The sequence below is a fragment of the Leptodactylus fuscus genome, chromosome 8 (assembly GCF_031893055.1).
Source record: "Leptodactylus fuscus isolate aLepFus1 chromosome 8, aLepFus1.hap2, whole genome shotgun sequence".
In the NCBI taxonomy this organism is placed as follows: domain Eukaryota; kingdom Metazoa; phylum Chordata; class Amphibia; order Anura; family Leptodactylidae; genus Leptodactylus; species Leptodactylus fuscus.
The window spans coordinates 51,162,554-51,190,030 of record NC_134272.1 but is presented as its reverse complement, the minus strand read 5'-3'; the positions used below and the strand labels follow the sequence as shown (position 1 = coordinate 51,190,030).

Here is a 27,477-nt window from a genome sequence, read left to right as displayed (position 1 = left end):
TCTGGGCCACTGACTACTAACCAACCTGGTGAGAACAAAGGCTAACAGTTCCTGTCACTGCCAGCTAAATTAAATGACCAGGTGCGCTCTGTTGCCATTCACAGAGCCCTGTGCAGTCAGAGCAGCCGCACAAATAAACAAACTGGCTAGCCTGAACTCAAGGACTAGCCAGAGACCAAGTAAACCCTGTGTGCAGTTCCACCCAACCACCCAGGCAACAACTGCCAAGCCCACTCCCAGTCACCCTGTCTGAGAAGGAATGCTAGCTGACCCTACTGAGTTACACCACACACATACAAGGCAGCATGCTGCCTGACTAACAGTGTCATTGCTATCTCAGGGGTCATTTACTAGCTAGGGCAGTTCAGTTTTACAGGCTGGAACCCATACATGCACACACACATAATTTCAGGTTTCAAATGTGATCATAGAGCCCCGGGCGTCTAGACCAGCCCCCTTATATAGGCAAGGGGCGGTCACCAGCAAATAGCCCAGCTGCCCAATCCGAGTGTCCATTGGCCGACCCACATGTCCATCAAAGACCAGTCGACCACGCCCGGCTGTTGCAAGGCAGGTTAACCCTTGCAACCCTGGACTGTGCAGAGGAACATTCGGCGACACCCATGTCATGTCCGCAGTTAATGCACAATCCTAACACACTGGTAAAATGTTGGCCTCTATGTAGACCAAGCAAGGACCATGGCCGTGAAATAGACTTCCTCAATGTGCCATGCTATTTCTAGAAAAATCAATCAAATTCATTGACTCTCAGTTGACATCTTCCTTCTCTTTAGTTTTCTTCGCCTCCATCTAGGTCACATGTGACACACATTTACTTCCTTCCCACCTGGGGCTCTTTTCCATAGAGTTTGCAGCATGGATGTCAGGGAACCCATCTTTCCCTCTTATCCCATATTAGGCCACTGACAGTACAGACCATTACAGCCTGTTCGGCCTCTATGCAGACTAAACAAGGCACAAGCAGGAAGCCATGGGGTAACATGCAGATGAAACTCTCAGCATTCCTAGGATCTTAGAATGTCTGGCATAGAAGAGTTAAACTGAAGATGGAAAATCTGCCTGTGTAAAAAGAAATATATTTAGCAGAAATACATTGAATTTTTTAAATGACTTTTGGGCTGCTACATTATTAGGCTGTGGTTACTTTTTTTTGCAAGCCTTTCATTTGCATGTGTCATACCAATAAATTCAATGGTGGATTATAAAACAGAAACCTGCTTTCCATTAAGTGCCCCATTTTTTAAGTAAAGAAAATGACAGCATAGGCCGAAGGAGAAGAGTAATCCATTCCTCAGTCATGTCAGACAGCAGACACCTATAAGATCTGACGTCATTATATACTGATTCCAGAACTTGTCTTGGAAAATCAGTGACTGATGACATGAGAAAGTACCAGATCAGATATATATATATATATACTCTATAATATAATATATATAACATATATATATTTACTAACATATAATAAATGGAGTTTAAGTATAGGCATTCTTAAAGCCCTTGTCCATTTCTTGAGCACTCAAGTCCTTCCATGGTCCAGATTTACTCTCTGCTATAAAATAAGAGGACACGGTGAAATCATGGGAGTTTCTGCCAGTCACAGGTGAATAAGCCCAAATTTCCCCCATATAAGGTACACCTTTTTTTTTGACTACCTCCCTAATAGGCCTAGTTAAGTTTACCTTAGGTTTTAAAATGTCCCCATGATTGATGCATGAATGCAAATGGATACGCTTCACTTAGATTCCTTTTGGATATGTTTTTAGTGTATCTGATAAATTGATCTGTTAAGTTCTTACCATCTGTTAATAGGTGCTGCTCCGCAGACTGCAGCACAATTGGAGCTTTTTCTCTATAACCCACCATTCTTGAGCAACAAGCACAGGTAGTTTTGATGTGCTATATCAGCTCAGTAATGTCAGAAGGGCCTGTGTCAGGCAGGGGGTGTGATTCAGAGCTCCAATCAGAGGCAGCCAATGTCAGACATCAGAATCACACACTTGTGTGCTCTTGCCTGATACCGCCCTCCGGATGGTACAGAGACTAAATAGCATAACGGGTGCCACAGCTAACAGCTAGAGATGAGCAAATACTATTCGAAACAGCCATTTAGAATACCTTGCGCCATAGGAATAAATGGACGCAGCCGGCACGCAGCCGACGCCGGAGTCTGGCCGCTTAACCTCCCGTGCACCGGCCGCTCCCATTCATTCCTATGAGAGTGTGGTATTCAAAATGGCCGTTTCGAATAGTATTCACTCATGTCTACTAACAGCATTGATTGTTCAGGAATGGTGGGGGCTTGAGAGAAAACTCCAACTGTGCCAGAATCAGTCAAACTGCATCTACTAATTGATGTAGAGAACTCGACTTGTTGGAGGTGGTGAAAGGTCCTCTTTAAAGGTGTCTTCTAGCCATTTGCTAGTGATAATGCAATACAATGCACTTCTACAAAGTGGCAATTTATTGGCTGAACTTGGATGATCACATCATACTCATATAGTTTCAGCCAACCAAGCTGCAAAATTTCCAGCTTGGCAAGAAGATCATATTTGGTGTTGGAAGCTACAGTTGAAATGTGCAAAATCTAGCCACTTCGGCTGACCTGTATCTCATGTGTATGGGTATCTTTAGATACTCTAAATTGTCCCCCTCCCCCCATTCCCAGGTGAGTCATGACTTGGTTGCAGTTGTTTTGCTAAAAGAAAAAGGAAAATAGGAAACAAAAACTGAGCAAAACCAAGAATTTATTCAAGCAAAGAGATATGCAAAGCACTAAATGTGAAACTTGGCAAAGACTGTGCAAGTAAGTACAGCATCACTCAAGCAGCAAGCATATCAATGATGGAAATTCTGCACTTTGGCAATGTGCACATCTTTAATAAGCTATACATGACGCATAGTAACCTACAGTACAAGCTATAAATTTGTTACATTTTATTTTTTCTGGATCAAAGAGTTGGATGAATTTAGAGAAACATGGCACCTTACTTCAAGAACCAGTGCTACTCTAGTCCATGGGCTCAAATGTAAATCACTAGACGACAATCACAGATCACATACACAATAAAACATGGAACATGGAAATTTAGGCTGAGGCCTCACGTTGTGGAAACACAGCTATTTTTGTTGTGGATTTTGCAGCCGTTTTTTTGAGCCAAAGCCAAGAGTGACTACAAAAGGAATGGGGACTATAGGAAGCTCTTATACTTTTCTGTTCTTGCCCAATCTACTTCTGGCTTTGGCTAAAAAAGGCAGCAAAATCTGCAACCAAAAAAGCTGAGCTTCGGCAACATGGGGTCTCAGCCTTAATGTCTGCTGCCAGTATCAGGCTCATTGTGTTAATGGAGGACACAATACCTCCCATCCACAAAGCATCTCTCCATGGTCCATTTATAGAGTAAATTTAAACAATCCTGTTTTTATTAGAATGGCCACCCCAACATTAAACTGATTACAAGGTGCAAAGGGGAAAGGGACATTATATAGTTCCCATTAAATTCAAGTGTAACTCATGTAATGCAGGAACATACAAGGTCTTTTACTCTTTGTAACTACTCTGGCTAACAGATGAAGGTTTTCCAAATGAGATCCCCACACTACTCACTTAGTATTTCCTAATACGGTGCTTAAAGGAGTTGTATAGTTTCGCCAAATAAATGTTACTGTTTGTATGCTGAAAATTTATACAATTTATATACAATCTAATATACCTTTTGTATAGATTCCTCATAGTTTTCTAGATGTCTACAGTGTATAAAAATCAGTCCATGGTCATGTGAATGACACACAAATGCAGACTTGGATGTGAAAAGGTGGATTCCCTGGGGGCCCCTGAGCTAGGGGGGCCTCCATCTTTACCTGGCATGGCACAATATACTCATTGTATTGCATACAGATGCTCATCATACAGCATTTCAACCAGGCTATGAATATTATTTAAACTATCCAGTTTATTTTTATATACTTTATACACAGTGGGAAGCTAATATGACATTTAGGTGCAGAGTCAGGCCAACTTGTATCCCTCCTCCCTGGGCACCGTCTTAGATAGCAATCTGTGGTCACAGTAGTGGCTAAATGGCCAAATATTATATTTTATACTGTTTCAGTCTATGCGCTGTTGCACTGTACTTACTTGGAGTGGACTCTTATTAATGTGCCACAAGTGCTCATCCATCTCAGGATATGGCAATCCCCAAGCTAATGCTGTCACTATAAATGGATTTTATTGGAGAAGTCAAAGAAAGAAAGAGGTAAACTCATCACTAGATTAGAAGAAGTAGCAAACCTTCCTATGTGTTTTGTCTGGTATTGACTAGAGGACAAACATCTAAAGATTCATTTTGCTTGGGTTTGGGTTCTCCAAAGATTACTTTCAGGCTGAACAAACCAGAATTGCTTTTATTATACTTTGAGGTTTCACAGCATTCCCTTGTGGTCCTCCTCCATCTTCTTCCAACCTCCTGGGTGGCATCACGCACCCCAGGGGACATCATGATACACCACACAGTACCACTTCCCCTGTTCTCTTGTCTTGTATCCTGAGCGAAATTTTCGTTATCTGGTCTTATTTTATTTATATGGACGGTGTGTAGTACCCCTTATCTAGTCCTGTAATTTGCAGTATCTACTTCTACTTGTTTTGGGGGTCATTGATCTATATGCAGAGATCTGGGGTCTGTATTTTGGTATCTAATTTGATGTCTATTTATACAGTATAATGGGGTCTGGTCTTGAGTCTGTATTTATTCTAGGATCTGGTCCAGCGTCTGTGTAGTTTTAAGGCCTGGTCTAGGTCTTTGTTGACTCCATGGTCTATATTTATTTTTGGGGCTGTATTTATTCTGGAGCATTTATTTTATGCTCAGGGGTCTGTACTTGTTTTAAGCCAGTGCCCCACTTTGCAATCCCTGCAAAGTGGATGGGATTCGAGCAAATCCTATCTACACAATGTAGAAAAATATGCACAGCGTAATTATACCTATGGAAACCCCTATAGGTATAATTAAAGGAGATTTTTTACTCCGCGTGAAAAGTGCTACTGAACATTTTTTTGCTGCAGGCAAGTTTTTCTTGGTGGTTGAGTCTCCAAACGATTTGGATATATACAGTCCTATGAAAAAGTTTGGGCACCCCTATTAATCTTAATCATTTTTAGTTCTAAATATTTTGGTGTTTATAACAGCCATTTCAGTTTGATATATCTAATAACTGATGGACACAGTAATATTTCAGGATTGAAATGAGGTTTATTGTACTAACAGAAAATGTGCAATATGCATTAAACCAAAATTTGACCGGTGCAAAAGTATGGGCACCTCAACAGAAAAGTGACATTAATATTTAGTAGATCCTCCTTTTGCAAAGATAACAGCCTCTAGTCGCTTCCTGTAGCTTTTAATCAGTTCCTGGATCCTGGATAAAGGTATTTTGGACAAACAATTCAAGGTCAGTTAAGTTAGATGGTCGCCGAGCATGGACAGCCCGCTTCAAATCATCCCACAGATGTTCAATGATATTCAGGTCTGGGGACTGGGATGGCCATTCCAGAACATTGTAGTTGTTCCTCTGCATGAATGCCTGAGTTGATTTGGAGCAGTGTTTTGGATCATTGTCTTGATGAAATATCCATCCCCGGCGTAACTTCAACTTCGTCACTGATTCTTGAACATTATTCTCAAGAATCTGCTGATACTGAGTGGAATCCATGCGACTCTCAACTTTAACAAGATTCCCGATGCCGGCATTGGCCACACAGCCCCAAAGCATGATGGAACCTCCACCAAATTTTACAGTGGGTAGCATGTGTTTTTCTTGGAATGCTGTTTCTTTTTGGACGCCATGCATAACGCCTTTTTTTATAACCAAACAACTCAATTTTTGTTTCCAAAATGAAGCTGCCTTGTCCAAATGTGCTTTTTCATACCTCAGGCAACTCTATTTGTGGCGTACGTGTAGAAACGGCTTCTTTCTCATCACTCTCCCATACAGCTTCTATTTGTGCAAAGTGCGCTGTATAGTTGACCGATGCACAGTGACACCATCTGCAGCAAGATGATGCTGCAGCTCTTTGGAGGTGGTCTGTGGATTGTCCTTGACTGTTCTCACCATTCTTCTTCTCTGCCTTTCTGATATTTTTCTTGGCCTGCCACTTCTGGGCTTAACAAGAACTGTCCCTGTGGTCTTCCATTTCCTTACTATGTTCCTCACAGTGGAAACTGTGTCTACGTCTGTAACATATTACTCTGTATTATCCTGTATCTGTATTACTATGCTGCTGTAACACGCTGAAATTTCCCCAAGGTGGGACTATTAAAGGATTATCTTATCTTATCTTATCTTAAATCTCTGAGACAACTTTTTGTATCCTTCCCCTGAACAACTATGTTGAACAATCTTTGTTTTCAGATCATTTGAGAGTTGTTTTGAGTAGCCCATGATGCCACTCTTCAGAGGAGATTCAAATAGGAGATCAACTTGCAATTGGCCACCTTAAATACCTTTTCTTATGATTGGATACATCTGGCTATGAAGTTCAAAGCTCACTGAGGTTACAAAACCAATTTTGTGCTTCAGTAAGTCAGTAAAAAGTAGTTAGGGGAATTCAAATCAATAAAATGATAAGGGTGCCCATACTTTTGCACCGGTCAAATTTTGGTTTAATGCATATTGCACATTTTCTGTTAGTACAATAAACCTCATTTCAATCCTGAAATATTACTGTGTCCATCAGTTATTAGATATATCAAACTGAAATGGCTGTTGCAAACACCAAAATATTTAGAACAAAAAATGATTAAGATTAATAGGGGTGCCCAAACTTTTTCATAGGACTGTAGGTGATGAAGTTAGTGGTCTTTAACCACTTAAGCACTGGGCCATGTTCCCTAGTTTATTGCCGGATACATTTTCTGGTTTTCTCAAGTTGTTTTGAGGATTATAACAATTTTTTTCCTTTGGGTTAGTTAAATAACTGCAGCATTTTTTGGCTTCCCTGCCCGCTGACTTGTATGCTCCTGCATTATTGCTCGACTCCATTTCTTTTGCTCGTTCTGTATTTTATTGAAAAATCTTTAATAAAACCCGTTTAAGCATAAATAACTGCAGCATCTATGGATGATAAATAGGGCTTTTTTTTATTATTTTTTTTTATTTTACATTCTTTTTCTTTATCTGAGAAAAATGTAAACAAAAAAAGGAGAGAAAATTGTGACTCCTTCCTTCCTTCCTTCCCTCCCTCCCTCGAAGGTGAACTGCATTATGACTCCTCCATAGCACTCATGGAGGCTTCTCATCTTTTAGACATGTTCTAAAACACCACTACCTACTTCCTCAGCTGCACTATTTTGTGCCTTAGGGTTGGTTCACACTAGTGCTTGTATTCCGTCCGCAAGGAATCCGCATGGAGACCCCCCCCCCCACGACGGAATACCAACACTAATGCAAGCAATGTGCTTACAAAGCACATGGAGCCCATAGACTATAATGGGCTCCGTGTGCTTGCCTCGCACTGCCCGCATGAATGAATTGTGCGGGCAGTGCGCGGTAAGCACACGGAGCTCATTATAGTCTATGGGCTCTGTGTGCTTAACTGCACAGCGCTTGCATTAGCGTTGGTATTCTGTCCGGGGGGGGTCTCCTTGCGGACCACCCACCAATATATGGTTGATGGGTGGTCTAGAAGAAGGACAAGGCCTACAGTATGAAAATGAAGTGTGTATATTAAAAATGTATTTCAAGCCAGGGTCCTTTATTTACTCTATATTTATTTTGGGCATTCTTCTGGAATCTGCACTCTAGTATTCTAGTTTCGAGTTTGTGTTTATTTTGCACTTAGAGGGTCTGCTTGTTTTGTAGTCTGGCCCTAGATCTTTATGTGGGAACTGTATTTTTTCTTTGGTCAGGTTTAATATGAGGTCTAGGATCTAGTTAAGGTTCTGTAATCTAGAACAATGGTAGGCAACTTTCAACACTCCAGCTGTTGTAAAACTACAACTCCCAGCATGCATACTTGCTCTTCTGTTCTTAAAACTCCCATGGAAGTGAATGGGGCATGTTGGCAGTCGTAGTTTCACAGCAGCTAGAGTGCCAAAGGTTGCCGACCCCAGCTCTAGAATATTGCCTTGGTCTGGTCTAGGGTCTGTATTTATTTCGGCATCTAGTCTGGGATTTGAATTTATTAGTGTGTATAAGTAGGAGCTCTGATATTTTGGGATCTATATTTATGTTCTAGCATGTGACACTACTTATATTGAGTTTTTTGTATTTTGTCATACACACGTGGACAAAATTGTTGGTACCCGTCGTTTAATGAAAGAAAAATCCACAATGGTAACAGAAATAACTTGAATCTGACAAAAGTAATCCTATTAATGTTATAAAGGTGAAAGTTTGTGAGTGTGGATGTTTGTGGGTTTGTGTGTTTGTATGTTTGGATATTTAGATGTTTGTTCCTCAATCACACAAAACCCGCTCCACCGATTTGGCTGAAATTTTCCACAAACATAGTCACTACACTCGATTGTGCAATAGGCTACTTTTCGTCACAATAGCGCACATACGTTTTTCCCAGGACCCCCACAAAACCCAAACTCACATCACTATTTCTGCAATCTCACACACTTTCGACCATACGATTTGGCTGAAATTTTCCACAAACATAGTCACTACATTCGATTGCACAATAGGCTACTTTTCGTCACAATAGCGCACATACGTTTTTCCCAGGACCCCCACAAAACCCAAACTCACATCACTATTTCTGCAATCTCACACACTTTGGACCATAGCAAGCCACAAAATTCATATTACCCTCTACAGCAGAGGTCAGCATGCCAAGAGTGGCACTCCTGCCATATTTCACTGGCACACCAGCAGCCCAGGACCTGCAAGAGTTAAATGAAGTCAGAGTCTCTTCAGTGGGCTGCTAGAGCTCAAGCATAAGGACACTCCCCTTTGAGAGGGGTGCAGGAAACCCAGGGGGTGGAGCTTAATCGCTCAGGTCTGTGCCTGCTATAGTGGTCTGCATCCTGCTAACATTCCCCGAGGAGAAGAGGAAGCTGCTAGCAAAGTGAAACTGAAAAACACACAGGTACATAGGATTACTGTTCTCATTAATGTCCGGCATTTGGGGTTATTAGTTTAGTGTTAGTAACTCCATGTGCCTCACATTAATAGGAATAAACCCCATCATGTGAGGGACATGATGGGGTTAATTGCTATTACTAAGAGGCGCATGGAGTTACTAAACTGTCATGCACAGGGCCAGACTTTATGTGGCTGCTCGAGAGTATCCTGTGCCCAAAACTGACATGTACTGGCGGAAAATAACAAATCATACAATGTCGTATATTGAAGTATATTAACCTGAAATACCTCTGTCCCAAAGAAACTATGTACAGATTATACCAACACCGTATAGCAGCTGAAATACAAATTACATTCAACACAAAAGTCTCATGTGCTCTCAGAATTACAGCAAAAACAAGATACAAAGTTACATTTCATACCCCATACCTTATACACAGTACGAAAACCTTACCCGCGCCTGTATTTACCCACTTCTACAATCACCGCAGACGAAGTCGCGGGTACCAGCTAGTAATATATAAAAATTCTATGAATGGAAGATAACCATATCACAATGTGTGTCATTCTCTGGTCTGACCAGACCTGTGCCTGACTTTGAAATAGTCTACACCTAACCTAGGAGAGAAAACAAGACTAACACAGAATATAAATGAAAGATCATGACCATGACCATGAATCGGTCTATCTGATAAAGAAAGTACGAAGAACTTCTAAGTAATGAACACGAAAGGTAATTTATTGATTCAACGCCCTGTGGTAAATTTTACAAAACTTAAGACTGACTTTACAAAGATTGTAGCTTATAAATTATATGATGACTTAACATAAAGCTAAGAGAAAAGACACCAGTCAATGGTTAAGTAAACTAGTAGTAACAAGACAAATCAGTACCATAACTGCAGAATGACCACAACGGGGTAATGAGTAGACTGCGTGGTACAGCAATGCCAGAGGGCCAGACACCCAAAGCACTTAGGTAAGAGGACTGCTTTAGTGCTTCATGGGTAGCTTCAGACATTAATTAAATGGATTGCATCACATTAAAATGTAGCTCCAGTGTGGTCCACAATTTTACATATGTTATACAGTTTCTGGGTCCATGTTGCCATTGTTCTAACTATAGGAGCTGACTCTTGGTAATGTAATATAAAATCAGATTTGGCACCCAGGAAATACTCAACTTAAAGAGGTTGTCCAGGCATTTTTTTTTTTATATGCCGGGGGAGGTGAAAAAAATGTAAAACAATCATACGTGCCTGTCCCTCATGCTCTAGTGTCCTTGCAGTGGGGTCCGATACTTCTGTTCTGGTGTCTTCTCACGGGTCTCTTCCTAAGTTCTGCTGAAGCTGCTGAATGGCCTCAGGAAGTGTCCCATGATGTCATAGATAGTGACATTGCATGCCCTTCGCTTAGGCCACTGATAGACCTCATCGGTCATGTGTGGCTGGGACTTCCCCCACACGTCACCACTGGACCGAGAAGATCAGACCGCACTAAGAGGCACTGTAGCACTGTGGAAAGGGGAGTATGATTTTTTTTTTCACTACCCCCATTTGATTTAAAAATTAAACCAGTTGTCCATTTTTTCTTGGACAACCCCTTTAAGTTGGGTCATTGCTGGGCTATTCATTATTACTATTATCTATTAAAGTTTTCAATTAAGCAAGTGGGAAGGGAGTGTTAAAAAAAAAAAAATCTTGTAGAAATCCTACAAATAGCAGTTTGGACATTTGATGCACTCTTTGTTGACATGCAAAATGTAATGATGCTCAAAGTGGTTTTCATGCCAGTAAATAGTTTTTTTCTTACTTTTAAAAAGACAGAATGCTTTAAAGGGAACATATCAACCTAGTCCCAGAGATAAACTGGTTAGGGTCACCCAAATCAAATGGTGTTTCCCCCTTGAATTGATGTCTCCGTTGCCGAGCTGTTGCTGTTTTTGCCAATATGTAAATGAGCTCTTTTGGAGCAACGAGGGTATTGCCATTGCTCCAAAGAGGTAAGTATCAGAGTCCTGATTGCTCCACAGAGCTAATTTGGATATTGACAAGAATGGCAATATTTCACCAATGGAGGAACTGTTTCACAAGGGGATAACACCCTTTAATTAAGGTGACCCTAACGTAAATTGGGGGGGCTGGGTTGATGTGTTTCATTCTAGTGACAGAGTCCCTTTAAAAAGTAAACAAAAATAATACTCACCTTATTGATACCCCAATGGCCCCTTTCTGATGCATCCTGGGTCCCCCGTTGATCTCTGTGCTCCCTGGTTGTTTTTGACATGAACTGTGACTGTTCTGTCAGTGATTTCCTGGCGATATTGTCATGTTGGGAGGAACCAGGATCTACAGAAACCAATGGGGGGGCCCAGGAGGCATCAGAGCAGGAGAGGGCACAACCCATTTATTCAGGAGTAAGTTGAGATCTCCATTTAAAACATAGCTCAAGTTATAAAGCAGGAGTGTAGCTAAGGGGACTACACTACAGGTGTCTTGGGTGTTGAGTACTGGCCTGAGTGGGTACCCATGAGCCTTGTTGCCTTGTCTTTGGTATTTAGGTATAGAGATGGAAACAGCAAACTAAATCTTTGTCCTTAATGAAGGAAAGCCTAGTAATCTCTCTGAATAAAGAATACTGGGCATGGCTTATTACAATGCATATAATATTCACAATTTGAGGTAACACATTACAAAGTGGTATACTGGCAAAGGTGGTGAAATCAAAGTCATAGCTGTAATGTCTTAGCATATAAACACGTATAACAGGTACAGAGATCTTGGTGTTTCCTTGTATCTTCATCCACAACAGAAAGTTGTGATGTTATATTTCCACAAAAGCGTCACCCCTCACACCTGGGCCAGAATTAAAACAAGCAGATGTTTTTGTGGTGACAAGAATAGCAGCTCCTTCCTCTACAGCCGGCAAAGGAAACAAATAATCAGACAGAGCATTGTCTGAAATATTGACTGGATTCTCCACATCTTGGTTCTCCGCTACCGGTTTCTTTAGTTCATCACATGAGGCTTGTTCAAAATCCGTACCCTTAAAACTGCTTTTAGTTGTACCGTTGCCATAAGTCTTGCCAAAAGAATCTGAAAACACAATTGTACAAGGTAAGTGACTTCTAAAACGGCCAAGTCTTCCAAAACCAAATGGTAAGCTCTTTAATATAGCATATGCATGGTATAGTAAAAAAATAAAGGAAAATTTTGAATAATAATTAGACTGGAAAAACTTTAAAGCATGATTAAACTTTCATTTTTTCCAAACTTGTGGCCAAACTCTTATCCAAAGTGCTGCCTTCGGCATCTTTTCTTGAACATTTCCTGCTTTTGATACGAGGAAGAAGAGTTGTAGTCACCTTCTCAGCCGACATGCTCCACAGACAAAGGCTATGTGATTGACAGTCAAAATTCTACGCCCTGCCTTGGTCTTGTGCCTTTGCCTGCTCCTGCACTTCTCAGGAAAACCCTTAGGGTATGTTCACCCAAAGTTTTTTGTGCGGAAGCCGCCTCCAAAATCCACTTGCAAAAACGTCCCCCATTCATTTCAGTGTGAGTCCCTTGCTTTTTTTTCCTCACTAGTGATTTTTTTTTTCAGTCAGTGGGAAAAAAATCGCTATGCCCTATCTTTCCGTGGATTCCATGGCTGACTCAGCCGCGGTGTCCACAGCTCGAGACTCACTCCTGATTAGGCCCATTCATCTGGGCCTAATCAGGAGCAAGATGCCGCAATAGAATGCCGATGCACTGCATCAGCATCCCATTGTGGCTAGCTGCGTGGAAAAGTCACACATCGGAAAAGGTTTCTGCCATGTGAACTTATCGTTATTTGGCGGTGCAGACTAAGCCGTTGACTACTACCCTGTATGCACAACCAATTCAGTCCATACACTACATAGTTACAAATGGTGTATGAGCTTTACTTAGCAACAACACGGGGCATTCAAGTAAAGAAACAGGAAGTAGCTTTTGAATGGGCAAATGAAGGAAACAAAAGACAGCAATTAAAGAGGACCTTTCATGTGATTGGGCACAGGCAGTTCCATATACTGCTGGAAAGCCGACAGTGCACTGAATTCAGCGCACTGTCGGCTTTCCCTATCTGTTCCCTGGGTAAAGAGCTATCAGTCCCGGTACTGTAGCTCTTTACTGTCAGAAGGGCGTTCCTGACAGTCTTCTCCACAGCAGCACCTATTGCGTTGTGAGTGGGGAGGAATGTCCCCTCCCTCTGTTCAGAGTGCTCGTCCATAGACAAGTATTATCAGGAGGGGAGAGGGTGTTCCTCCCCGCTCACACTGTACCGGGACCAATAGCTCTTCACCCAGGGCACAGATCGGGAAATTCAGCGCGCTGTCGGATTTCCAGCAGTATATAGAAGTGCCTGTGCCCATACCCATGAAAGGTCCTCTTTAAATACATTACGAACTTCCAGAACATCCATATCTTACTGAAATCTCCCCTCCCCAGACAATAACAGTTTAGTTACTCCAACTATTTGATTAGTTTTGACCTTCTTAAAGGTATATTCCCATCTACAGGATCAAATTTAAAGGGAATCTGGGAGATTTGGGTCAGTAAACCAACCACAGGTCCTTATAGAAAAGGGGCTTAATGTACCATATTGCCCTGTTATAAAACCATCCATGTTCACAATAAAAATAAAAAAAAGCTTTATACTCACCCTGCCACTGTACTCCTCACACCAGTGCAGTTATTCACAGGAACCAGAGGAGTACACTGGTTTCAGTGTGCATGCCCTATACCTCCGGCACTTGCACAGTCAAGTTGCTGTGTATGACCTTGACTTCACTGAAGAACTGCGCAAGTGTATAGAGTGCATTGGACAGTGGACTCATGTCTATGTAAGTATAAAGAATTTGTTTTTTTTTAATGCGGGTATAAATGCATTTAAAACAGGGCAATTTGAGACACAAAACCCCTGTTCCATAAGGAACTATGGGTGGTTAAGTGTCCCAAATTTACCTGACCGGTTCCCTTAGGGAGCCTTCACACGGAGTTTTCGCTCTCCTCATTCTGAACGTAAACTCATTCAGAGTGAGCGGCGTAAAAAACAGATCCCATTGACTTTAATGGGTGCTGGCATACGCGCGCGGACTCCGCCTCAGGTTCTGATCCAAAAAACCCCTTGTGAACTTACCCTAACCAACTAACTCAGTGGATGCCGGCACTTTAGCTCTCTTGTGCAGGGAACAGCAGAAATCAACAGCAGATCCTTAACCCTCCGGACACTATACAGCAGCACTTACACCTAGCAGTTTATTAAATCCTGTACGTGCAGCCTGGACTTCCCCATCCCCCCTCACAGCAGTGTCTGATCGTAGCGTGTGGGGACAGGAAGAAGTCTGCAGCGATGGGACACTTTCACTCCAGACAAATGTGAGTTTGTTTGTTTTTTTTTGTAAAATGTAATATTTACTATGTATATATGTGTACATTTGCTTATAGTTTGTGTCTTGTATACTGTGTGAATTCTATATATTTGTTATATGTGAGTATATATGCTATAATAATGTATATGTGCTAGGATAATGTATATGTGTGAGTATATATGCTATGATAATGTATATGTGTGAGTATATATTGTGTATGGATGACTGTGTAGTTATATATGGTATCATGTATGTGGTATGTGTGAGTATCTATGGTATATGGATGACTGTGTAGGTATATATGCTATAATAATGTATATGTGAGTATATATCTTATATGTATGACTGTGTAGGTGTGTGTATATATATATATATATATATATATATATATATAAAATATATGTGTGAGTATACACAGTGTACTAGTTTTGGAAATTGCTTCATGTGACTTATACCTATAGAAACGCCATTGGTTTCTGCAGAGGAAACCTCTACTGACTTTCTGTGAAAAGCGCTGTGGGAAAAACTATGATGCGATGTCGCTGTGGTTTTTCCCGCAGGATTTTCTTTTGCTGTGGCCTGCTACGTGAGGCTTTATCCTTATAGTGTGATGCAAGGATGATAAGGATTAGGCCCAACAGTGAGACACAGCTAAAAAAAATAATGGTAAATTACAGGTTTTTTTTTTTTTTTTTTTTCCACAGTATTTTTTTGGAGCTTTTGATGCATTTTCCTGCACTTTCTCCCCCTATTATTTATATGTGGAAATGCTCGTGATTGTGCAGCTAGAATTCCCCTGCCATAGTTTAAGCGCACGCATCTTACAATTGGCAGCATCTTCCATGTTTTTTTTTTCCTGCAATGTGAGGATGCAGTAAATTGATTACATTTCATTCAGTTTTCTGGTTCTGTAAAACACTTTTTTTCTGCAGTAGACAAAAACACTGTTTCTGCAATGTAGGGTTCTGCCTTAAAAAAAAAAAAAAAAAAAAAAAAAAGCAACTTTTTTTTGGTTGCACAATTTTCTGAGGTTTTCTGAGCCAAAGCCAGGAGTGGATTGAGCGGGAGGTAGAGCCTTCACACGGAGTTTACGCTCCATTCATTCTGAACATAAACTTGTTCAGAGTGAGCGGCGTAAGAAACAAATCCCATTGACTTGAATGGGTGCCGGTATACACGCGGTCTCCATTGAAATCAATAAGAGTCTTTTTTACCTATTGCTTTCAATGTGATTCGCGCATATGCCGGCACCCATTCAAGTCAATGGGATCTTTTTTTACACCGCTCACTCTGAACGAGTTTTACGCGAGCGTAAACTCCTTGTGAAGGCTCCCTAAGAGATCCCTATATATTTCCCATATCTATTGTCGCCACTCCTGGTATTGTCTCAAAAAAAAAAAAAAAGCTGCGTTTCCGCAATGTGGGGCCTCAGCCTAAAGTGAACCTTTCATGTCCTCAGAGATGGGTGATATTATATACCACTAGAAAGACGACAGTGCACTGAATTGCAATTCTCCTATTAACCACTTCCTGACATCCGCCGTACTAGGATGTTGGGAAGTGCTTAATAGTACCGCGGATGCCGGGTGTCAAACTATGGACAATCAAAAGACGACACCCCCTCCCCCTTCAGTATTCAGTTCGAGGGGGAAGGGGGAGGGAGGGGCGTCTTTTGATCGGCCGCCTCAGGCAGCAGAGAGGCTAGGTTCACCACTGGGTAGGGGTGTGGGCTGAATTAGTTAGTTAGGAAGGGCGAGTAATGGGCAGGCTAGCTAGGGAAACATGGAAGGAGTGTGTGAGAGAGAGAGAAAGGGAGTTAGAGGGGAATCTGAGTGAAGAGCAATGCATCATGGTACTTAGGTAAGATAAAACAGAGGGGTTTTTTTCCCAGAAAACCCCTTTAAGAACTTCTAAGGACCAGATTTTTTTTTTATTACATCCTGATAGAAAAAAACCCTGAGAATTCAAAGAGGGTGGCTTTGTTTTACTCCTGACATATATAAAATGTAGTTGTTAAACTGTGAATAGAAATCTGAAGGACTATTTGTCAAAGTTTCCTCACTGCAAAAGAGAAGTAATGGTTATGCAAATTATGACAGATTTATCATCTGAGAATTCCCAGGGCTTTCGATCTGAGTTACCTCAAAATACCAGTAGATTGTGCTAATTCAGTGAATCTCTCCTCTCGTAAGTACTGAAGCCTCCTGGGCCCGTAAATTTGTACGTTTAATACACATTTGGCTACTTATTTCTTTACACACCAAAAACTACATAATCAGTATGCTTTAAATAACTACTTTTGGCCATCTCAATGGTCATGCAATCCAGCTGATTTTTGCAGTTAGGGATGAAAACACATCTTACTACTTTGCCATAATTTTCCAAGGGAGAATTTGTATGGGTTATTATTATTATTAGTGAAATATCTTTAAGGCTAAGGTCCCATGTTGTGGAAATGGAGCAGAAATAAAAACACTGTGTTTAACAGTACCAGCAAAGTCTATGAGATTCTGGCTGATCCCATACATACATTGAAACCCCAACAATAAAACAAAGTTTCCTCCGTAATGATTCCTTTGGGTCATTGCTAAGCTGCAGACGTTTATGGTAATGGTAACAATCACATAGCTTCACACTCCTGAAGATATCCCATAGCATTACTAATCTGAAAAAGCTTTTCATCTTATTATTCTGCTCTGATTTAGGGAAACATAGTAACCTCACATTCACACTTGTCTTTGTCTGTTGGTCGGAATTATTGGCCTGAACAGTATGCCAGGAGAGGAACTCTAGAAATACAGTTATCTATGCTGCTAGGTGTCCCTGCCTCCCAGCACCATACTGACCTGTACTAATTATAGTAAGGGAGAGTATGTTTCTGGGAGTCAGGGAATCCTATCAGCATAGATAAGTATACTACTAGGAGTCCCTGGGCACACTGATCAGGCAGAAAAATCCACCAAACACTTGGACCAAGTTTCACGGCTGAAACTCGGTCATGTGAATGTGGGGTTAGAAGACAGGTGTGGTACACTATTAGCCTAAACAGCACAAAACATATTGGGAGGAATATATTAATACTGGTGTTCTGAACAATAATCTTGATTAATTCTTCCCATTGGCGCTTACTTCTGTTAAATTATTAAAGAGGATCTTTCATTTCCTAAGGTACATGCGGTTTTATATACCGCTAAAAAGCCAACAGTGCGCTGAATTCAGCGCACTATTGGCTTTCCCACTATGTGCCCTGGGGCTGGAAATATTAGTGCCATTACCGATCTCTGTCACTGTCTCTGACCACTGTCACTGCCTCTGACCACTGTCAGGAGAGCGTTTATGGCAGTCTAGCTGGGCTGTGAGGAACACCCCCTCTGACTGTACTCGTACATAGACTAGTAGTACTGGGGGGTGTTCCTCACAGCTTAGTTTCATGGCTGGGCGGTAAGGAATGCCCTCTCTGATAATACAGGGCTACGGATGAGTACAGTCAGGAGGGGCGTTCCTCACAGTCCTGCTAGACTATCAGGGATGCCCTTCTGACTGTGGATAGAGATTGGCAACAGCAATGATATCTCCAGCCCCAGGGCACATAGTGGGAAAGCCAACAGTCTGCTGAATTCAGTCCACTGTCGGCTTTCTAGTGGTATATAAAACTGCATGTGCCTGAGGACATGAAAGGTCCTCTTTAAGAGGATCAAGTATCTTAATAATTTAGACACTCCTGTGTACCAGAATTGAAATCTGCACCAGTCTCTGCCCTAACAATTTTTGTAAAACGTGGCGAGCAGGGCGCAGAAAGAGGGAAGCTGAGTATCTTTAGCGTAAAAAAAAGGACTGTATGCCAGAGGTTCACCATAGCTATTCCCATCTACACCAATTTTCTAGAACAGAGAGAGTGGTTAATTTCCCCCTACTGGCTATGGTAGCTTATCCGCCAGAGAACAAAAGGATCAGGCATGTTAGAATCCAACATGCCAAGAGTTGGTAGGCCCCCTTATACATTAGATCAGTGTTTCCCAAACGTTTTGAGTGGAGGAGCACTATTCAGGACAGAAATTCTGTAGGGAGAACTTAATATATTTTACCTAAAACCTACATAGGTGCCAAAGATAACGAGCGATATTAACGATGGGGGGGGGATTTCTAACGAATTGATATTAGATATTATATTTTCTATTAACTTTATTCAAATTTTTTTCTCTCAGTCACAGTTAAAAAATAAGGAACTTAACTAATTATAAGGAAAACCAAAAATCCTGAAAACACAGATCCTATTTCTTAAATCTTAAAAAGCTTAATGTCTTCATTTTAATGTGAAGAATGAGGCTGCTTTCATTTGCACAATTTAGCAATATCTGGTTGAATTTGGGATAACTGCAATCGAATGTCAGGTTCCATATTCAGTCGAGATCTTTATTTTGTTTCAGTGGCCACATAGGCGGAGAATGCTGCTTCACATAAGTATGTTGTTGCAAAAAGGAAGAAATATCACGGCTGCAAAATAAAGCAGCGTATACAATCCAGGCTCCCATTGAAATTAATGGGAGCTTTTACGGCACTCAAAATCTCACACGCCGTATACGTGCCAGGTCATGCGGCACGTTACTCCGTGTGAATGGACCCTAATATCATGAACACTACAGTTTATGATCAGGATTTCCCATAAAAATGTATCATGACTTATAATATAGGCCATGGGTGTCCAGTCCATAGTAATCTCCACCAATAAGCTGTTTTATTCATTGACTGTGACAACACATTATAACAGTCAGCAAGAATTGACATTTCTCCTAAAATTCTACTGGAATGATATACTTTACCTGCGTGCAGCCTCCGTTTTCTATGTAGAATAATTGTCACAATCAATATAGTTGATATTAACACAACACAAAATGCCAGCAGCAGCCAAATGATGTACTTCGTGTCATTTGCATCCTCAATGCTATCAGGGTCTAAAAAACAAATAAAACATCTTAATATACATAAATGTTTCATAATAACGTTATATTAGTTTACATATATATGACATGTTTTATTTTGGAAAGTATTCCATGATGTATCCAGTGTGGCAGTCCTCGTAGATTTAATAGGTGGCATACTACAAACACATTGGAAGTACGAAACTGCCTACACTTGTAGGATATGAAGGTTTGTTCACATGTTGCATTTTCTTTTTTAATAAGAACTACATGCTGGTTTATTGCCTAGCATATGTTACTATACATTTCACCTGGCAAGGTAATGGCCATTAAACTGAAAACCTCTGGTTTACTGGAATAGGAATAATATGTTACACAGCTGAAATGTGCTATAAATGTACTAAAAAAAACCATGCAGTTCTTAAGTAAAAAGCTTAGTGTGAACCAAACCTAAACCAACACCATGCTATACTGATAGATAATGCCTATATAAACAGGCCGCTGTCAAACTTGTCTATTTCGGTATCATGTATAAAAGCAGAATATTGAGAGCATACAGCTTTATCATATATGAAATGGTTCTAGCATTAGCATTATATTTTCCATGTATGCATGAATAGTAAACGTTCTAATACAGTATATGTGATATATCACATTCTACTCCACCACTCATATGCCTCTCTCCCCCATAGCTGGCTTTTGCAGTACATGTAAGGCCTGGTTCACATCCGCGTTCGGTATTCCATTCAGGGAGTCCACTTGGGGTCCCCAGAATAGAATACCGAATGCATTGACAAGTGGTGAGCAATGAAAGCACATGGACCCCAAAGGTTGTAATGGAATCCGTGTGTTCTCCACGCGGTCTCCGCTCTTGTTCATGAAGTACTTTTCTCTCTGCATGACTTGTGCGGACACTGCACGGAAAACACATGAACCTCATTATAGTCAATGGGGTCTTTGTGCTTTCATAAGCTCACTGCTTGTCAATGCGTTCGGTATTCTGTTCGGGGTCCCCAAGTGGACTCCCCAAATGGAATACTGAACGCAGATGTGAACCGGGCCTAACTGTTAAGAATCTGTGCACTGAAGAACAATGGAGGGGATTTATTAAGACTGGTTCTCTGTATGCCAGGCTCCATCAAGTCTCAGGCTGGCATGAGATGTACCTGAATTATTAAGAGGCCTCAAGCTCTTATTGATTCATATTTGAGTTATAATAAGTTTGTCTAGTCGAGGTGTCCCCAACTCGGCCAGTATTGGTCACCAACCTTGGTCAGTTTTAAGTAAAAAGTGGAGAATGGGGTACAAAAGGAAAAGTGTGGTGTATCTTTGGCTCAAGAAAGGTCTGTGCACCAAAGAATCGCCACTGGCATAGATGAGTTAGTAGATTCCCCCCAATGAAGCATCAAAGAGGTTGCAGTCCCACTAAGGTACCATACTACAGAGAACAGAGCTGTAAAGCAACTGTCTATATGGGATCTATACAGTTGGATTTTGTAACTGTTATACAGATGCTAAAATGTGGTTGCATTATGGAAAACTGCATGCGCAATGGGAGCAATGTGGACAGGAAACTGTATTGTGGAATCAGTCGGTTTTTCTAAAATCCAGTTCTACATTATGTGGCATATGGACCTTTTACCATAACACCATATGATACTGTACTGAAAGGGCTAAGTACTATGCATGTACACCAGACTGAAATATCTAGTCAAAGACATTTTGGAAATATCCAAAAATGTTTTCTTCTTCCTAATTACCTTTTATTTTATATGTGATAGTGAGCCCGACACTCGTGGACGGGACCTCTTTGTGCGTCACTGGGTTATTGGTAGTCCCTATGCAAAATAATATAACAAAAATAACAAAGCAAAATTAGAGAAAGCTAATACACAATGTGAGCAACTATATATATTTAGCATTGCAAGCTGGCTGAAAATATAAGAAAAACAAAATTTTACAACACTTGGCTGTTTCCGTAACCCTCAAAGACTTCAATGTGTATGGAGTACTCAATATAGCATGCTGAGAATCAGTGAACATGGGTCAGTAGACTTGTTTTCCCCCATTAATTATGGAACCAACATCTATTCTGTAAATAGGACTAAAGGAGGTGCAATTTTGAAAAGATTGGCCAAAAATAGGCAATTGGAAATTAATAAACCGTATACTATCCTCTTCAATCCTCTGCCCCTCCAGCACCACCACTACAGTGCTCTGCGCCAGTCTCTACATACTTCATGCAGCAATGACATTGTGTACATCATTCTTGTCACCACTATAGTCAATCACTAGCATCAGCAGTCACATCTTGTACATATTGGCATTACCGGTGAGACCAGTGAATCATGGTCACATAAATGACGGGAGGCATGCAGTATGTCACTTTATTGCTGAAGGAAGTAAACAATGATGGGAATGCCTGTTTAAAAAGGTAAAAGCTATTTTGAATACTTGGAATCTAGGATATTCTTATTTCCTGCCTGTGTTATCAAACTTTTTGGAGCTAGTCAAGGACACAAGCTACTTCTGGCCTAATGATGGTTCTTGGATGAGAACAACATACAAGACAGATCATGCCTCTAATAAAGTACCATTTGCTGGGGGGCCATTGGGGAACATTACCACCTGCAATGAAGGATATTACCACTTGCCTGGGGGGCAATGAAAGCATTATAAATTGTGGGCCACTGGGGTGTATTATATTATGTTGGGCCACTGGGGAACCATATACTGTGTATTGGCCCATTAGGGAGCATAATATTATATTGGGGCTACTAGAGGAGCTTAGTGATGGTAACATGTGAAATTTTATATGTGCTGGATGAGAAGTATAAGATGGTGTAGCTTTAAGGGTGCATTCACATGGTGCAGTTGTGATGCAGTAAAAGCCACTCCCAGGAAGACTTGCTCAGTTACAAAGAGGCACTTCTCACGTTTAAAGGGGTTGTCCCATCACAAGGATCCTATTTATACTGCTTGTTAATGTGAATGTAAGACTTTTCCTAAATACATTGCTTCAGCAAAACTGCTTTGTTTGGCCACTATCTTACTTTATTCATTTTTTTGTGGCCACAGCCCTGACCTAGCTGCTCCTGAGTCAAGTGATGTGTTTGCCTGCTCTCAGGGGGAGGGAGGAGGGGCTAAGTGCACAGGAGCGAGCCTGGAGGAGGGGGGGGGGTAGTTTACCCTTTGGGGGGAAGGGGCCGCAAATACAGGGTTAGACGCCGGCACAAGTGAAGTCAGCAACATCTCTATGCTTCTGCCCTGCATGAAGCAAGCAGCGGCAGAAGCGATGCTGCTATTCCGGGGCGGGGGGCGGAGGAGCGGAATAACAGCATCGCTTCTGCCGCTGCTGGCTTCATGCAGGGCAGAAGCATAGCAATGTTGCTGGCTTCACCTGTGCCGGCGTCTAACACTCCCCAGCATCCGCTGTAATAGACCTGTCGGGTCTGTATTTGCACTGTGAAGGCTAGACTGGTGTATGAGCGCGCACGCAGGGCCGGCGGCATCTCGCCGCTTGGCTTTGCATATGTGACCCCGCCAACCAAAGCCGGAAGACAGAAGAATTCACAGAAATGAAGACTGGTAAGTATGCGACGTGGGACAACCCCTTTAAGAACGCACATCTGCACTCTCTCGCATTCCCAAACAGCTATTCACCACCTTCAATTCCCTCCTGTGTCCTCCTGCGCCCCCCCCCCTGACATCACTTATCTCAGCTGATGACTTTGCCTCTTACATCAAAACTAAAATTGACACCATCAAAGACAGTCTCACCCTACTCCCCTGACAACCCCATCTACCCAACTGCTCACTGCTCATCATCCTTGACCTGTTTCTCCACCATCACTGATGAAAAACTCTCCTCCCTCATCTCCAAATCCCACTTCACCTCCTGCGTGCTTGACCCGATACAGTCACATCTCATCCCCAAACTCACTGAAGTCATTACTCCGGCCCTAACCCATCTCTTCAACCTATCCCTAGCCAATGGATGCTTCCCCTCCACCTTCAAACACGCCACAGTCACACCCATACTTAAGAAACCATCCCACGACCCGTCCTCTCCAGCCAACTATCGTCCCATCTCACTGCTCCCATACGCCTCAAAACTGCTTGAGCAACACGTCCACTCAACTTTCCTCCTATCTCTCGTCCAACCTGCTCTTTGACAGACTACAGTCAGGCTTCAGACCCCGTCACTCCACTGAAACTGCCCTAACCAAAGTCACTAATGACCTGCTAACCGCCAAAGCCAAGCGCCATTACTCTGTACTCCTCCCCCTTGACCTCTCCTCTGCCTTTGATACAGTTGACCACTCCCTATTGTTAGAAATTCTCTTATCCCTTGGTATCTCAGACCTGGCCCTTTCCTGGATCTCCTCATACCTCACCAACCACACATTCAGCGTCTCCCACTCGCACACCACCTCCTCACCATGCCCTCTCTCTGTAGGTGTCCCCCAAGGTTCCGTCCTAGGACCCCTCCTGTTCTCCATCTACACCCTTGGCCTGGGCCAACTCATAGAATCTCATGGTTTTCAATACCATTGCTATGCCGATTACACCCAAATATGCATCTCTGGACCAGACATTACCTCCCTGCTGGCCAGAGTTCCAGAATGTTTAGCAGCCATAGCCTACTTCCTCTCCTCCCGCTTTCTCAAACTCAACATGGAGAAAACGGAGTTCATCATCTTTGCCCCACCCCGTGTGGCCCCTCCACCTGACCCATCTATCAAAGTTAACGGAATCACACTTACCCCTGTCCTACGGGCCCGTTGCCTTGGGATAACACTGGATCCCGACCTATCCTTCAAGTCACACATTCAAACCCTCAACACTTCCTGCCACCTCCAACTCAAGAACATCCATCGAATCTGCTCCTTCCTCACCCCTGAAACTACTAAGATGCTCATCCAGGCCCTCATAATGTCCCGCTTAGACTAATGCAACATCCTTCTCCATGGACTCCCAGCAAACACCCTCGCCCCCCTACAGTCCACCTTAAACTGCGCTGCTCGCTTAATCCACCTCACCCCCGATCTTCATCGGCTGCTCCCTTCTGCCAGTCTCTGCACTGGCTACCCATAGCCCAGTGAATTGAATTCAAGCTACTAATATTAACATACAAAGCCATCCACAACCTGGCCCCTCCATATATCTCTGAACTAATCTCCCGCTACCGGCCTACACGTAACCTCAGATCCTCCAATGACCTCCTACTCCGCTCTGCTCTCATAGTATATCAAGCACCAAAACTAACAGCATTGATTGCTTGGGAATGGTAAGAGAAGGAAAAAAAACTTCCAATTGTCTCAGAGTCAGTGGAGCAGCAGCTATTAAATGTTAAGAGCTAGACTTGTTAAAAAAAGTTCCTCTTTAACAACCATGGTTGGTTCACAGAACACCATCAGCGCATGCACAGTGATGAGCTGAGGCCTTGGGATGTGGAATCAAATGGGAGTAAGGCCTGATTCACATCTGCATTCGGTATTCCATTCGGTGAGTCCGCTTGGGGATCCCCCAATGGAATACTGAACGCATTGACAAGTGATGAGCTTATAAAAGCACAAGGACCCCATAGACTATAATGGGATCCATGTGTTTTCCGCGTGGTGTCCGCATGGAACATGCGGAGAGAAAAGTACTTCATGAACTACTTTCCTCTCCACATGACTTGTGCGGACACCGCGCGGAAAGCACATGGACCCCATTATAATCTATGAGGTCCGTGTGCTTTCATAAGCTCACTGCCTTTTAATGCGTTTGGTATTGTGTTTGCGGTGTCCCCAAGTGGAGTGCAGTGCCCTGTCAGGTAATGTGCTTGGTTTGGCTGCTAAAATCATACTGAGAGGTTTTCTTTAATATCTGCATATTCATATGTTTGTTGTATTGTATAGTGCGGGTACTGAGATGTAACAGGTTGCCCTGTCCTACAAGACCACTATGGATAACTTTGTTCTGGAAATAAAATCACCACTAAATATCTCTTGACTCTAATGTTACATGTTGGAAACTATCAGTGTATTAAATAAGTAATATTTCTGGAAATATAATGAGGTGTACATCAGTTTATATATTACAGCTACACAGAATGGTAAATGAAGATTAGAGAAGAAGTGAGAATCAATTTGCCTACAGTACAAAGGGCATCCCTGTGTATGGGGAAATTCCTCTGATGTCACTTCTGTGACATCATATGGTTTACTGTAAAGTATGTAAAAGTCATGTATGTCATACACCATAGTATTTTATAATTAAAGGCCTGTTATACTTGTTATTCTCATTATGACTAAAAAGGAAACCAGACTGTTTTCCATAAACACTACCTTTCTTGACCATTGACTGTATTTGGCATTGTGTCCCCATTCACTTTTCTAACATAACATATATAAGGATTGTTTTATTTTTGGTTTAACAGCCATTGTAATTGATCCTAATGTAGTATTATAAGATTTGTACCCTGAGGGTCCATTCACACGGAGGAAAATGGTGAGAAATTTGGTGTGGAATTTCAGCGCTGAAAAAAAAGCCTCCCATTGACTTCAATGGGTTCCTTTTTCTGCTAGTAGAACACCAGGACACCAGGCGGAGAGGCTGAAAATGCTCACGGGTGGTCACCTTTGAAAACCCATTCAATTGAATGGGTTTTAAAGCTGACCACTCTCAAGCCATCTACTGCCGGTTTCCCCTGGGTTTACCACTGACACCCCCGGGCAGACAGCAGCGGCAGTGTGAACGCCGCTTAAGACTCCCACCATAGACAGAGTGTTTAAGAACAATGCTAAACCACTACTAGAAAAATTACAGAGAATATCCTCCTAAAATAAATATCTGGTTATTTCTGGTTCTTAAAAAAAAAAACCAAAAAAACCCCCCAAGTGTCAGCCAATTTAACAGTCAGGATGACAGATTACAGTCGTGGTCAAGTAGTATCATAGATGGAGTCTTTAATGCCAAACTACCTATTGATATGGTGTACATGAGCAATGGAGGTGAGAATAATCAGGGCGCTGGCTGATAAGCCATATATAGGCAGGATATTTATGATGCAATAACACCAAGGAAGTGTCTCAGACTACCAGGGCAAAGTATGCATAGGGCAGCCTGAAAAGCTGGTGGCCATTACCAAACTGAAGAAAAGACTAACCAGATATAATATAAAGGGAGGGCACCAGTATTTTGACTATTTATTGTGAATTAATATTTGATTCTGGGACATCCCTTTTAGTTTCATTCAACTTTTCTCAGCCACCATCTGGACGGCAGTGTGAATTGTACTTAAAGAGCAGGTGGCAAACTACAACTTACAGGCAGAAAGTCAATGATGATCCAAAACCAAAAATTCCCAATAGAGGGTAAAAAATTTTTACAAAAAGATGAAAAAGCTAGTTTAATACACACGAATTAGAAAATATAACCTCACTGTATAGAATGGAAATTCATTCACGATGAAATCTAGACAGTAAAGTCAAGCTTCGTCCTCCGGTGTATCTTGAATTCTCGGGACATTTAATAAAGAAAAGAAAAATTAAAAAAATACAACTTACTTGAACAAGGATTGAACTTGTAACAATCAGAAGGCAGTTTCCCACAGCGAAGCTTACAGGATTGACAGCTGTCTACTAATTCATCAAAATAGTGACCGGCTGGACAGCGTTCCCCCATTGGTGCTCTCATTCACAACCATGTACTAACTGTGCAGATGTTCCATGAGGAGATATTTAAAGACTCGACATGCAAATATCTTGATGGTTATGATTCAGGCTGCCTTCTAGTCACTCTGCTGTTTTCAGTGCAGGTGTCGGAGATTTACAGATGCATTTGACTAAGTTCTGCTGATGCATTCTAGAGAATACACAAGAGACTGATGACATCATCATTAATACCTTGCCTATTTTCTTTTGGCTATCACATAGGGTATAGGGTACTTAACTCAAGATTACACACAAGGGGTGCCCCAAAAAAAGACCAATAATTCTAAAATATAACTTTTAATAAATGTCACTTGCACAAATCCCTGAATTCAAATATTTAAAATGTGTC

At 41.8% G+C, this 27,477-nt stretch overlaps 1 protein-coding gene across 1 annotated transcript; it reads right to left on the bottom strand.

The window, feature by feature from the left end:
• Positions 1-11,934: 11,934 nt before the first annotated feature.
• On the bottom strand, positions 11,935-27,099 carry TNFRSF17 (TNF receptor superfamily member 17). Its single transcript, XM_075285800.1, has 4 exons — positions 26,982-27,099; positions 21,186-21,263; positions 19,327-19,458; positions 11,935-12,206 (listed from the first exon to the last, which is right to left on the bottom strand). Exons 1-4 carry the CDS (start codon positions 27,097-27,099, stop codon positions 11,935-11,937), a joined length of 600 nt encoding a protein of 199 aa, XP_075141901.1.
• Positions 27,100-27,477: the final 378 nt, after the last annotated feature.